General features: G+C 41.7%; 1 protein-coding gene across 1 annotated transcript in view; it reads left to right on the forward strand.

Moving 5' to 3' along the window:
* LOC138946539 (uncharacterized) overlaps positions 1 to 14436 on the forward strand; it is a 112885-nt gene that overhangs the window by 90170 nt on the left and 8279 nt on the right. The window contains exons 32-37 of the mRNA XM_070317980.1: positions 1303 to 1426; positions 2041 to 2201; positions 5885 to 6017; positions 8823 to 8982; positions 9545 to 9741; positions 11841 to 12081. Of these exons, the coding sequence (XP_070174081.1) occupies positions 1303 to 1426; positions 2041 to 2201; positions 5885 to 6017; positions 8823 to 8982; positions 9545 to 9741; positions 11841 to 12081 (1016 nt within the window). The remainder of the gene's footprint in view (positions 1 to 1302; positions 1427 to 2040; positions 2202 to 5884; positions 6018 to 8822; positions 8983 to 9544; positions 9742 to 11840; positions 12082 to 14436) is intronic.

A 14436-nucleotide genomic window follows, 5' to 3' on the forward strand; every position in this document is an offset into this window, starting at 1 on the left:
GTGGTTGTAACGACTATTCAGCATTTGTGGTTTTTCGTGCCTTTGAGGTTTCTTGGTAAATATAAATGTTCTGTTTTTTATTTTTTTTATTTTTATTTTTTAAATGTTCTGTGTTCGTGTTTATCGAATAAACCCAAGTACAAAAAAAAACAGTATAACTTTTTGGAGTATGATGTAGGTTTGTGGTTTTAAAACATGCTTTGCCTTACGATTGTTCAACGATCTTGGTTTCACGCCAGCAAACACACGACTTGTTGCTTCGTGTGGAACTTACAACCCATCTGGTTCTTGCCAACAAAGACAGAAAATTAAGCTGTGTGCAGTTGTTGATATACTACTCTCTTACATTGTAACAATAAGAAGTGGATTCACAGCGCGCGGCGCGTTGTGCAGCGTTGCGATTTACAACGCGCGGCGCTACGAGGAGCGCTGCGATTCACGACGACCGATGTATTCTGCTCTTACATTTTCTTCACAATCGCAAAGTTTACAACAGCTACATCTATCTGATCTATTCGAGAAATAAAACTGTCAATAAAACGAACAACAGAGCTCCATTCTCTCTCTCTCTCGCTCTTTCAACTGAATTCACCATATTATATCGCTGCGCCGATGTAAAAACGTGCCTAAGTTTGAATACTTGGCAGTCATATCACTACATGTCATTGCAATGGCTTCTCCTATATGGAAAGGAGCTGAGTTTTTAAACTGGGATGACGTTTTTAAACAAGTATCCGAGTACAGTGCCGCGGAACTGTTAATAGGTTCTTAGGATTACATCGGGCACACAAATACGCGATTTGTCTTGTGTTTCTGGTTGATTTAAACGCATGCGCAGATCATTTTTTTGAGTGTTTGTTTTTCCCCCTCTTTCGGTTTCCTTCTTCGTTCCATGTAATCATACATGTACAAAAGAGGTAGGTGCAATCAATTGTTGTTCAAAATGTTGCTGATAATCATACATGTACAAAAATGAAGCGCGTCAACAATCTGCGCTGGTGAGAGCAATAGCCGCGCTCTGGGAATCGCTGCGCTGCACAACGCGCCGCGCTCTGTGAATCGCCGCGCTGCACAGCGCGCCGCGCTCTGGGAATCGCTTGCCAAGAAAATAATCCGTGTTCGAATACATGTATTAACAAAAAACCTTAAATCTAAAGTAGCATAACTTGAGTTTGTGAATGATGCTTTGAAAGTACTAGAAGGCACAACAGTTCATATTTACGCTTTTCTGGTACGCTGAGTACAGCTTCTCAGCTAAGGGAGATTAGACTTTCAGTAAAGGTCAATTGTGTTCTCCTGCAGGCGAGGACAGGTGGCTGTGCACGCTGTTGCTGCAGCAGGGATACAGGGTGGACTACGCTGCAGCCGCTGATGCCTGGACCTACGCCCCAGAAGGCTTCAACGAGTTCTTCAACCAAAGACGAAGGTATGCTGATAATCTGTATCATTCTTTTTTTTCTTTTTTTTTTTCTTTTTTTTTTGCCAAGCACATCACTGTGGGAATTTTAATAAATAGCATGCATCCGTTCACTCACAATATATTTTCTTTCATCCTTTAACATTTACCACTCAAAAAAGTATATAGTATTAAAATCCATGAAACAAATGAAAGGCATCTACGGATGTATAGATACATAATTGACAACACTCATTTGGTTTTCATTCTGACAGTTCATTATAAAGACAATCTGTATCATTCAGTTGTGGTCTTTTTCCTCAGGATTCGTTTTTATGTATCTTTGTTGGTCTGTCTCTTTCTGTCTGTCTCTCTCGACGAAAGATATACTATTTTACGCATAACACGATTTCACAGTTCATAGTACGTCCATTTGAAAGGTTGAAGCAACATAATAACGTTAATTTTTCACTGTTATGTTCTTAATACAGGTTGTAATAATAGTGATACTTATAAAAACGTTCTTATATAGCGCTATTCATCGCAACGTGTAGCAATCTCAGGTGGCTTTTCAACTAGCACAAAATCAACACTATATACAACAAAATGGGCCAGGCAGAGACATGATTTGTGTACTTGTCTAGATGGATGCCTTCAACCCTTGCGAACGTGATGGACCTTCTGGCGGACTACGCCAACACGGTGGCAGTGAACAGCAACATCTCCATGCTCTACATCGTCTACCAGGTCGCCCTCATGATCTCCACTATCATCGGGCCTGGCACTGTTCTCATGATGATTTCCGGTAAGTTGACAAGGTGTAATGATGCTCATCATCGCCTTACAGGTCGCCTTGATGATATCCACTCTGATCGGGCATGGCAAAGTCCTAATGATGATTTCCGGTAAGTTGACAAGGTGTAATGATGCCCTACATTGCCTACCTTGATGATATCCACTCTGATCGGGCATGGCAAAGTCCCAATGATGATTTCCGGTAAGTTGACAAGGTGTAATGATGCCCTACATTGCCTACCTTGATGATATCCACTCTGATCAGATCTGGCACTGTCCTCATGATGATTTCCGGTAAGTTGACAAGGTGTAATGATGCCCTACATCGCCTACCTTGATGATATCCACTCTGAACAGACCTGGCACTGTCCTCATACTGATTTCCGGTAAGTTGACAAGGTGTAATGATGCTCATCATCGCCTTAAAAGTCGCCTTGATGATATCCACTCTGATCAGACCTGGCACTGACCTCATGATGATTTCCGGTAAGTTGACAAGGTGTAATGATGCCCTACATCGCCTACCTTGATGATATCCACTCTCATCATACCTGGCACTGACCTCATGATGATTTCCGGTAAGTTGACAAGGTGTAATGATGCCCTACATCGCCTACCAGGTCGCCCTCATGATCTCCATCCTGATCGGGCCTGGCGCTGTCCTCATGCTGATTGCCGGCAGGTTGACAATTATACTCTACTCCATTGTTGTTGTTTATAAATTCTTCTGTCTTCTCCATTGGTTTATTGGTGCTTGTCATCGCCTACCAGGTCATTCACACGGCATCCGCACTTATCAGGCCTGGTACTGTTCTCGTGATTATTGCCCGTAAGTCCACAAATGGCACTCTTCTCTCTTGTAAACGCAAGTTTTCAACTTTAAACAGGGAACAGTTATTTTTTAAATAAAGTTGGCCAAAAAATTATTGCAACAAATTTCAAACCCAAATTAAAGCATTAATTCCTGTGTCATTTAATTAAAACTGTATATGCCAGTTAAGACCGTTTACTTAACCTTCAGGATCACCTTTTGGATTAAATATTTCTTTTACAGGGATCACGTGACCGCCGCTCAAGTAAGGGTATCCTCAAAATCGACCAGACAAAAACGGAAGAGCCGAATGAAAAATTGACAAGAAATCACATTAGGCAAATCTTTGCAACTTTGACATACGAAAAGAAAGTCAAACCAATTATCTACCCTGAACAGATTGGTTTGTTATGATACCTTGTGTATTTCGCGTGCTATGCTATTCCTACTGATGCAGGTGTCGATCGCAAGAGCAGTCAAAAAAGGAACGTTTTACGTCAATTTGTATGGGTATCATGTCAAAAAGCGCTACATTTTAGCAATGACTTGGTGGATTTCTTTGAAACTTTCGGAATATTTTACCAACATACTAGAGATACTTCGTGCGAAAGTTTGGATCGTTACGATTGTTTATCCAGATGTGACGCCTTCAAGGCTCACGTAAGAAATCGACAAACAGTAACACAAACTCAATCACTCCGTCTCACACACACACACACAGTACACACACACACACACACACACACACACACACACACACACACACACACACACACACACACACACACACACACACACACACACACACACACAATGGAATTACTGAAAGTCTCGGTGATTGTTATTTTGAGCGGGCCGAGACTATTTGGCAGTCGTGTCCATGTAAGTAGGCTACATGCAGACAGACACGCGTGACGTCTAACCCTCGTACGTCATAATGTGACGTCAATGTAATATGACGTCTTCAAATGTTAAAGTTTCTACCACAGACATACATACATACATACATACGCACGCACAGACAGACAAAAGTTAGCATCGCATAGGCTACACTTCGTGAGCCAAAAATGGAACGTTCATGCTGTTTCGCGCTCATAGCTGTTATCGCTGGGTGCCTCTTAAAACATGCTACGGTCACGCTTGGCTGGACATCGCTGTGGCACCAGAATCATCGCTTAAATATGTAGCGTGTTTACAGGGTAGGCAAATTTGCGTCAGTGCTTACACGCACATAAAACTTTAGCAGTGTGTGTATCAATCATTTTTCTAAAGACATGCAAAGTCATGCATTTTTTGGATCCAAGGGAACAATCCTATGACGAGATTAAAAACTTCTTTCGAAAAATTGCATAACATTTTAACAAACACCTGTAACAATCCATGATTTTGCTCGACGTATTTCTAGTATGTTGGTAAAATATTCCGAAAGTTTCAAAGCAATCCACCAAATCATTGCTAAAGTGCAGACTTTTTTGTCATGATACCCCTAAAACATGACGCAAAAAGTCCCGTTTTTGACCGCTCTTGCGATCGACACCTGCATCAGTAGGAATAGCATAGCACGCGAAATACGCAAGGTAGCAAAATAAAACAATCTATTCAGGGTAAATAATTGGTTTGACTTTTTTCTCGTATGTCAAAGTTGCACAGTTTTGCCTATTGTGATTTCTTGTCAATTTTTCATTCGGCTCTTCCGTTTTTGTCTGGTTGATTTTGAGGGTACCCTTACTTGAGCGGCGGTCACGTGATCCTTGTAAAAGAAATATTTAATCCAAAAGGTGATCCTGGAGGTTAAGTGAACGGTCTAAACTGGCATATACAGTTTTAATGAAATGACACGGGGATTAATGCTTTAATTTGGGTTTGAAATTTGTTGCAATAATTTTTTGGCCAAGTTTACATGACAAATACTCTGGATATTTTTTTCTTGTTCGACTCTGAAACGAATACATGGTGTGTTTTCTTATAAGAATGGTGTGTTTTCTTGGAAAGTGTTGGTGTTTTCTTACTCAATGTGGGTACATTAAAAATTTTCTTCTGTAATTCTTGGTTGAGTGAGAATACTTTCCTAAATGAAATCAGTGCAGTAATTCAATTCACGATTATTCGACCTTTTAACATCAAGAGTATGTCAAGGAGGAAAGTATTTTCATTTTACTTTCTCGACCAAAATGAAACAGCTGGGATTGTCCTCTCACCCTGTGTTGCAGTGGTGTATGTTTTGGTTCGATCTTAAGTGTGAATTAGTGACAGTGGACAGACCAAAATCATTGTCTGCTTAGAAAGTTCAAGAAAAAATGTTCGTGTGTTCTTCTCTTTCTTCTCTTTTATTTGTGGAATTATGTTGCAGCTGGATTAAGTGATTTCTTTATTTATTATTTTATTGTTTTTATTGTGTGGTGTTTTTGTGTGCATCTGGCAGTACCAAACAATGTTGCATTTCTTTTTTTAGATGTCGCCATTTTTAATGCCGTCCTGCTACTGGGTAATTTGTTTGTTTGTTTGTTTGCTTAACACCCAGCCGACCACGAAGGGCCATATCAGGGCGGTGCTGCTTTGATATATAACGTGCGCCACACACAAGACAGAAGTCGCAGCACAGGCTTCATGTCTCACTCAGTCACATTATTCTGACACCGGACCAACTGACCAGTCCTAGCACTAACCCCATAATGCCAGACGCCAGGCGGAGCAGCCACTAGATTGCCAATTTTAAAGTCTTAGGTATGACCCGGCCGGGGTTCGAACCCACGACCTCCCGATCACGGGGCGGACGCCTTACCACTAGGCCAACCGTGCCGGTGCTACTGGGTAATCAAAACCCTGGTTAATTTCTTGAGCAATCTTTTAATTTTTGTTCCCCATTGTCTTTGTTTGTACAGGTGCAATCGGAGTTGTGTTCAAGGTCGGCCTGCTCTGGTCCTATGTGATCTCCCTTGTTCCCGCCATTGCCTTCTTGTTCGTTTGCCTCTACTGCAAGTCACACATACAGCTCTATATGGCCGCTCTCATGAGGTACTTAATATGTTAGAGTTTGCAGTTTGTTGCATGTTTTGATCGTTGAAGGAAAGTTTGAATGTTCATTGGAAGTTTGCTACATACAAAGCTAAAAAAAACAAACCACAAATTAACTTAAACCAAAGTCAGAACCCATTTGATGATTTAATTCGGATAGATGTTTTGAACTTTGAATGTTATGTGTCACTTATGTCTTTAAACTTTGGCATTTTGTTTTCTGTGTTCCCTCCCTGTTTGTATGTCTGTCTGTCTGTCTGTCTCTCTGTCTGTCTCTCTGTCTCTGTCTCTGTCTCTGTCTCTCTCTTTCTCTCTCTCTCTCTCTCTCTCTCTCTCTCTCTCTCTCTCTCTCTCTCTCTCTCTCTCTCTCTCTCTCTCTTGGAGTCTCTTGACCGGTAGCTCAGTATCTTGACTACTCCTTATACAGTAGAGTCGCTGACTTATGCTTACAATTTATGTATTCAACAACATTTTTTCCAAAAGAATTTAAAAAAGCGAAAGTCATACCGATACCTTTGCCAAAGAAAAAAGGTTCTCAAGACTTAAATGATTTTAGACCTATATCTTTGTTATCTGTATTATCTAAGCCTCTTCAAAGGCATGTTCAGAAACATCTGGTTACTTATCTGGAGGACCACAACCTTTTGCATCAACTTTAGTCTGGTTTTCGCTCTCAACATTCATGTAATACTGCCCTTGCCAGATTAACTGATTCATGGTATTCATCTATTAATAGGTTAGACATTTCTGGGGATGTTTTCTTCGACCTAAAAAAAGCTTTTGACCTCGTGGATCATAAGATCCTTCTAAAGAAATTAAAATGTTATTTGAAAAATTCTAGCACTGTCTATTTTTTTACTCTTATCTTAGAGAGAGGGTTCAATCTGTATACGTTCACGATACGTACTCTTCTCAGGGCACTGTGAAATGTGGGGTGCCACAGGGGTCTGTTTTGGGACCTGTATTATTTTTTTTTATTTTTTTATTTTGTTGCCAAGCACATCATTGTGGGGCTTTTAATCAATAACATGCATCCGTCTAAAATGTATCATCATTCATCCATCAACATTTATAATAAATATGTAAATGGCAAGTATACAAGACACATATATATATATATATACTAGATGATTACCCGCTTCGCCGGGTACGGGCTTCGCCGGGATGATCGCGAGACGGAGTATGAATACCCGACTTCGCCGGGAAGAAGTAGAGCCGAAGTTGCGCACCGTACGCCGGCTTCGCCGGGTACCCGCGATTGATGCCACACGAAGGAAGGGAGATAAACGCGCAAAACACTGGAGAAGATAAGGAAGAGTTACTGGAAATGGATCTACAGAAAAACCAAAATCGGTTCAGCGCTGCGCGCTGAGAGCACGGGTTGAAAATTTTCATCGACCCGATTGTGTCCGGGGTCTACCTGAATATGCCCACCAAATTTGAAGCAGATCCATCGAGAACTTTGGCCGTGCATCGCGAAGAGAGACAAACAGACAGACAGACTGACAGACACACACACACAAGCCGTATATAGATATAGATATATACACAACAATATAATTTTGCATGTATATAAATGATTTGCCCCTGTACCTACAGTCTGAATCTGTTGAGTGTCATATGTTAGCCGATGATACTACCTTACATACAACAGGGAAAAGCCCTGCACAAATTCAAGACAAATTGCAACAGAGCCTAAACGATGTTTCGGAGTGGTGTTCTGCAAATCGTATGCTTATTAATCCAGATAAAACAAAGTCTATGATAATCAACACTCGCCAAAAACATCAACTTTCAGAAATGACTCTGAGTCTGTCCCTAAATGAGCACTCCATTGAGCAAGTATCTGAGCACCGTTTACTGGGACTTACTGTTGATAATAATCTCAAATGGCAGACTCACATCAATGGAATCTGCAAACAAATTGCTAAAAACCTGTTTCTTTTGTCAAATTTACAACGCATTATTAATCTAGACACAAGAAAAATATTTTACAATGCCCACATATAAAACCCCATATTGATTATGCTTCCATAGAATGGGACGGGTGTAGTGGAGTTCACTTGAAGAAGCTGAAATCGCTCCAGCGTAGAGCTGCTAGACTAGTTCTGCCCAGTCCATCTCTTTTTACAAAGGAAAAGATAAAAAGTATTGGGATGTTCTAGTTTTTCTTATTCTTGTGCGTTCCTTTGGAATTCACTACCTGTAAATATTAGGTCATGTCTGTCATTATCTTCTTTTAAAAGACAGCTTCGAAAGCACCTCACTAACGACTAAGTCGGTGTACAATTTGTGCGAGTGTGTGTGAGGGTGCGTAAAAGAGAAAATGTATAATATGCTTCCACAAGGACACTAATGTTTGTTATACTTTTCCCCACATGATTGTGTTTTATTTGATTTCTTTTTTTTATTCTTCATACTTGTTCTTCGTTTCATGTGTGTATTATAGTAGGGACTAGCTGTAAGAAAGGACCATATGGACCTAATGCTATCATCCCTCGGTAATACAGTTTTTGAGTTCGAGTTCTCTCTCTCTCTCTCTCTCTCTCTCTCTCTCTCTCTCTCTCTCTCTCTCTCTCTCTCTCTCTCTCTCTCTCTCTCTCTCTCTCTCTCTCTCTCTCTCTCTCTCTCTCTCTCTCTTCTCTCTCTCTCTCTCTCTCTCTCTCTCTCTCTCTCTCTCTCTCTCTCTCTCTCTCTCTCTCTCTCTCTCTCTCTCTCTCTCTCTCTCTTGCTTATATATATATATATATATATTTATCTTCATTATCACGGTTTGATATTTATGGTGACATTGCGTCATTTCAGCACGTTCTACGCGTTCGTGATGATGATCGTGTTTGTGGGCACCATTGTGACAGCTGTGACGGAGAGCTTCTTCCATCCCAGCGTGTTGGTGATCATGTTCCTCATCATGATCTTCCTCTTCGCGGCTCTCTGTCACCCACTGGAAATGTTCTGCCTACCGGTAAGTCCACCTAAGAGATAGGATTTGTTTTATTTACCTCACCAGAGAAATCATGAGAAGTGTCAGGCCGTCCGTAGACAATTCAGTGTTCTAGATGATCGAACGTGTAGCAAAGACCTGTACGTGTACGTGTAGATATTGCGTCCCCCCTGACTCACTTTTTTTTCAAATGTTCCATAGGCATAGTTTTTTTTTTTACGTTGTTTTGCTCCCACCAAGACTGCAGATCTTGGCAAACGCGTGACGTACAAACTAGATTTGATGACGTTACTCGTACACGTTCCCGTACACGTCCTGAAAAGTGCTGATCTAGATCTTGCTAATAAGCTTATCGCCGGGATTTTCTCCTTTGTTATCAGTCAAATGCAGCTGGTCTATGGCCCAGAAACTGTACGCAATCCTTGGGTATGATGACCTGCAGACATCACAACGAAACAAATCAAATGGATCGCGATGAAACTTATAACAAAAAAAGTTGCAATTAAACTAATCACATGAATTGGAATGAAAATAATCAAATGAATTGGAATGAAAATAATCAAATGATTTTCCACCTTCACAGTCAGGAGCCCTGTATCTTCTGTGCATTCCCTCGGGGTACCTGCTGCTTGTCATCTACTCGCTGTGCAACCTGCACGTGGTATCGTGGGGCACCAGAGAGGTCGCCAAGAAAAAGACCAGGGCGGAGATTGAGCAAGACGAGATAGAGAACAAGCAGAAGGAGGAGGAGAAGTCCAAGAAAAAAGGATTCTTCAGCAAGTAAGTACATTTGTCCTTCTTCTTCTGCGTTCGTGGGCTGAAACTCCCACGTACACTCGTGTTTTTGCACGAGTGGGATTTTACGTGTATGACCGTTTTTACCCCGCCATTTAGGCAGCCATACGCCGCTTTCGGAGGAACCATGCTGGGAATTTTTGTGTTTCTTTTACCCACCGAACTCTGACATGGATTACAGGATCTTTTCCGTGCGCACTTGGTCTTGTGCTTGCGTGTACACACAAAGGGGGATAAGCCACCAGCAGGTCTGCACATAAGTTGACCTGGGAGATCGAAAAAATCTCCACACTTAACCCACCAGGCGGCCGCGGCCGGGATTCGAACCCTAGACCTTCCGATTAAGAGGCCGACGTCTTACCACCCCGCCACAGCGCCCGTCACGTACATTTGTCCTTATTTGTTTCATTTTCATTTTCATTACTTTAGTGTCCAATCGCTGGAAAATTCGGGTCGCTTCCTCCCAGTGGAAAGCTAGCAGCAACAGAGTCGCGCTACCCCGGAGTATGCGTGTGTAGGTGTATATAATCAGCCACCTGCACTTACGGCAGAATGACCGAGGTCTGTTACGTACCACAGTGGTGAAACGGGGGCGGAACATGGATACCGTCTCTGAGTCTGCACATAAAGTTGACCCGTGTCCGTCCCGGCCCGGATTCGAACCTGCGACCCTAGGATCCCAAGTCCAGTGCTTTACCAAATCAACGTTCTCTTGCACATTATTTAATGAGGGTGGAACAGCAAATATTTATTTTATCATATACAGTGGAACCCTCCTGTTAAGACTTGGACAATCAATGGGATATGACGAAGGGGTGTCGTAAAAAGAATGTGCTTTTCTTGTTTCGTCGTGGAGGTACCCTACTTCTTGTGCAAAGCAATGTGTGAAAGATGACAATTAATGTCCGTCTACGTTTTCACGTGCACTGACTGCATCCTTCCACTTGGAGACATACAACATGGGATGATCTTTAAATGGGTGCTTCAGAATTACCATAACGCTTGTCAAGAATCTGTAAATGAAGTACAGACTATATTGTCGCGTGTCACTGCGCGAATGGGACGGTCTGTTCACGACTGGCGGGAAAGTCAGGTCACGTGATCTAGGCGTAGTCAGGTAGGATTTCTCAAATTGCCGGCAACGAAGAAGGTTGTGCGGTGAGTATTCGCCAAGACGTTGGGAATATTCAGAGCCGGTGTTAGTCAGATGGATATGACTAAGCTTGGTCTAAAGACAGACGAGCAATAGACAACGGCGCTTACACTGCCTTTGCAGAGTGGTAGACATCTTAAATCGTTCTCACCACATTGTTTAACTTTTTTTTCCCTTTCCCTACTTGAAAGACCCTTATCGGTCTTGTAAATCGCTGGTGTGTTGCTCTTTGAATTCATTAGACTTAATAATCTAATCAGTTCTTTCATTTGTTCTTGCAATACACAGATTCGTCTCGTACTCCCACCTGATCGACCCTAAAAGGACATATCCTTCAGACATAATAAACCTATTCCTGAAATGTATCCAAAGCACGGTTAAATACTGGTATATATCATATCCCTCTAAATCTACTGCATCCATCACAAATTAACCTGTTCTGACAACTAGCGCCACAGTTTCTTCTTCTCTTCCTACTTGAACTATCTGAAGGATATATACAGTCATCATGAAGTACATTTACCTGAGAGAAAAAAAGCTTACCCTTTTTTCTTGCAAATCACAATTATACGTGTTACCCATCACACCCGTGTCCCTGGTAATGAACTCGTTCTGACCAATGTATTGCGCATACAAATTAGCTCATTGTCTCCCAGGTACGAATATATCCGTACCCACTCACATGGGTCTATCTGACCAGGTACGGATATATCCGCTCAGACTGTTAGCTTCAGTCGCTTCCTGTAACGTCCATCTAACGCCTGCATTCCAGCATGTTGATACACCGTTACTACACAGTTACTAAAATTCTGAGTGACCTTCTGCAGCACAGCTGGTCTCGGCAACAACAACAAATTGGTCAACATAGGTGGGGTACAAAGTGTTAACCGTCGCTGATTTCAGTAACCTTGACCAACTGTTTTGTGCACAGGTTCTTCTTCTCTTCCTACATGACTGATCTGAAGGAGATCCTCCAAAGTGCAATTGGTCACAAGAACAGTACCAACGACAATGACAGGTCTATTCAGCTGCTTGAAGAGATCAACGAGAACATCAAGAGACTAGCCGCGATCAGCAACCCTGGACAAACCCCTCCTACCCTCACCCTCGAGGGGGTCAAAGTCGAGCCCACACCCGAGCCGCCAAAAGAGAAAAAGAAGAAGAGTGTGAAGGTTAGTGTATGTTTTCTTTATCTGAAACGTAAGATTAGTGTAAGTTTTCTTTATAATAATATTACGAGAATGTATAACGCCAAAAGAGAAAAAGAAGAAGAGTGTGAAGGTTAGTGTAATAAGTTTTCTTTATTATAATAATACGATGATTTTATTATTATTATTTATTGATTTATAACGCCAACAGAGAAAAAGAAGAAGAGTGTGAAGGTTAGTGTAATAAGTTTTCTTTATTATAATAATACGATAATTGATAACGCCAAAAGAGAAAAAGAAGAAGAGTGTGAAGGTTAGTGTAAGTTTTCTTTATCATAATAATACGAGAATTTATAACGCGCACATATCTCACCTCAAGGCGCACTCATACACATACTTTCGCATTGACAACTCAAGCACACCCATATACACTTACGCATGAATTACATGAAGATGACAAAGCAACAATACAAACAGAGACACGGCACTCAAAAGTAAGCATGAAAGTGATGGGACAATAAGGTAATGACACGAAGAGAGAAAGTTTTTAAAAGCAGGACGGTAGCAGAGAACCAGCTCTGTAAGGTACCTGTAAATCTTCTTCTTCTTCTTCTTCTTCTTCTTCTTCTTCTTCTTCTTCTTCTTCTTCTTCTTCTTCTTCTTCTTCTTCTTCTTCTTCTTCTTCTTCTGCGTTCGTGGGCTGAAACTCCCACGTACACTCGTGTTTTTTGCACGAGTGGAATTTTACGTGTATGACCGTTTTTTTACCCCGCCATTATTTTAGGCAGCCATACGCCGTTTTCGGAGGAAGCATGCTGGGTATTTTCGTGTTTTTATAACCCACCGAACTCTGACATGGATTACAGCATATTTTTCGTGCGCACTTGGTCTTGTGCTTGCGTGTACACACGGGGGTGTTCGGACACCGAGGAGAGTCTGCACACAAAGTTGACTCTGAGAAATAAATCTCTCGCCGAACGTGGGGACGAACTCACGCTGACAGTGGCCAACTGGATACAAATCCAGCGCGCTACCGACTGAGCTACATCCCCGCCCGTACCTGTAAATAAACAGGGATCTGTCCCAGTTTTTAGGTGGAATAAACAGCCTTTTCGCTTAGACAGTTGCGACTTAGATAAATCGAGAACGATTATTTTGGAGATTTGATTTCCACATTGTAAAACAAGTTACTTTATATTTGATTTTTTCAACGGAACGAGTTTATGTGTATCTATCGATGGATCAACCTGCATTCCTCTCTTTATTGTTCTTGTATTTTATGTTTTTTTTTCTCATTTTTTTTCATGTACCCCCATGGGGCTTCTTGAAAAAAAAATTTAAAAATTTGACTTGACAAAAACTCTACAGCCTAGCGACACTCTGAGAGGGTTTAAAATGTTTTGCTGAACCAACTTAGTAACTGATACTTATATCAATTTGAGAAATGCTTTTAAAAAACAAAGCTCTACTATGTTGCGTTCTGCTAGGCTTCGAGTTGGCTGTGGCCGGGCGTCAATCCCAAGTTAATGACCTCGAGGTTTCAGATAAAAGCATACCAATGCCTAATTGCCAAAAACCAAAGAATTATTACTGTACAGGCTTATGCTCGTGAACCACACATTGGGTATCATATACAAGTCATCTGTAAGCCTGTGACTAAGGTGACCCTCACACTGTTACAAGACACTCCCCGAACTTATATTAAGCCTAGCGCAAAACCGCGCGAGGTGACATGCGACTCATTTCGTGGTGGAGGGTCACATATTGTGTAAAACATTCCATCTCACACAGCAGAAATTAATATGTAAAGCGCTTAGAGAACGTCAAGCGCTATATAAAAATATCCCATATAAATAAATAAATACAAGTTTACCCAAGACAGGTAGGAATGGAGGCCGTGTGTTGCTGCCCCATACGCCAGAAGGCATAGCGGACAGTCAGTAAGAAACTAGTTGTCGTAAACACACCTGGGGTACCATCCAAACGTTGAATTGACTGAAGGTCATTCGTTTTTGCCCTACACGCCAGATTGTGAGTGAGTGAGTGAGTGAGTGAGTGAGTGAGTGAGTGAGTGAGTGAGAGAGTAAATGAGTGAGAGAGTGAGAAAGAGAGTGAGTGAGAGAGTGAATGAGTGAGTGAGTGAGTGAGTGAGTGAGAAAGAGAGTGAGTGAGAGGGTGAGTGAGAGAGTAAATGAGTGAGAGAGTGAGAAAGAGAGTGAGTGAGAGAGTGAATGAGTGAGAGAGTGAGAAAGAGAGTGAGAGGGTGAGTGAGAGAGTGAGAAAGAGAGTGAGAGGGTGAGTGAGAGAGTGAGAAAGAGAGTGAGTGAGAGGGTGAGTGAGAGAGTGAGAAAGAGAGTGAGAGGGTGAGTGAGAGAGTGA

This window comes from Littorina saxatilis, linkage group LG14, assembly GCF_037325665.1.
Source record: "Littorina saxatilis isolate snail1 linkage group LG14, US_GU_Lsax_2.0, whole genome shotgun sequence".
In the NCBI taxonomy this organism is placed as follows: Eukaryota; Metazoa; Mollusca; class Gastropoda; order Littorinimorpha; family Littorinidae; genus Littorina; species Littorina saxatilis.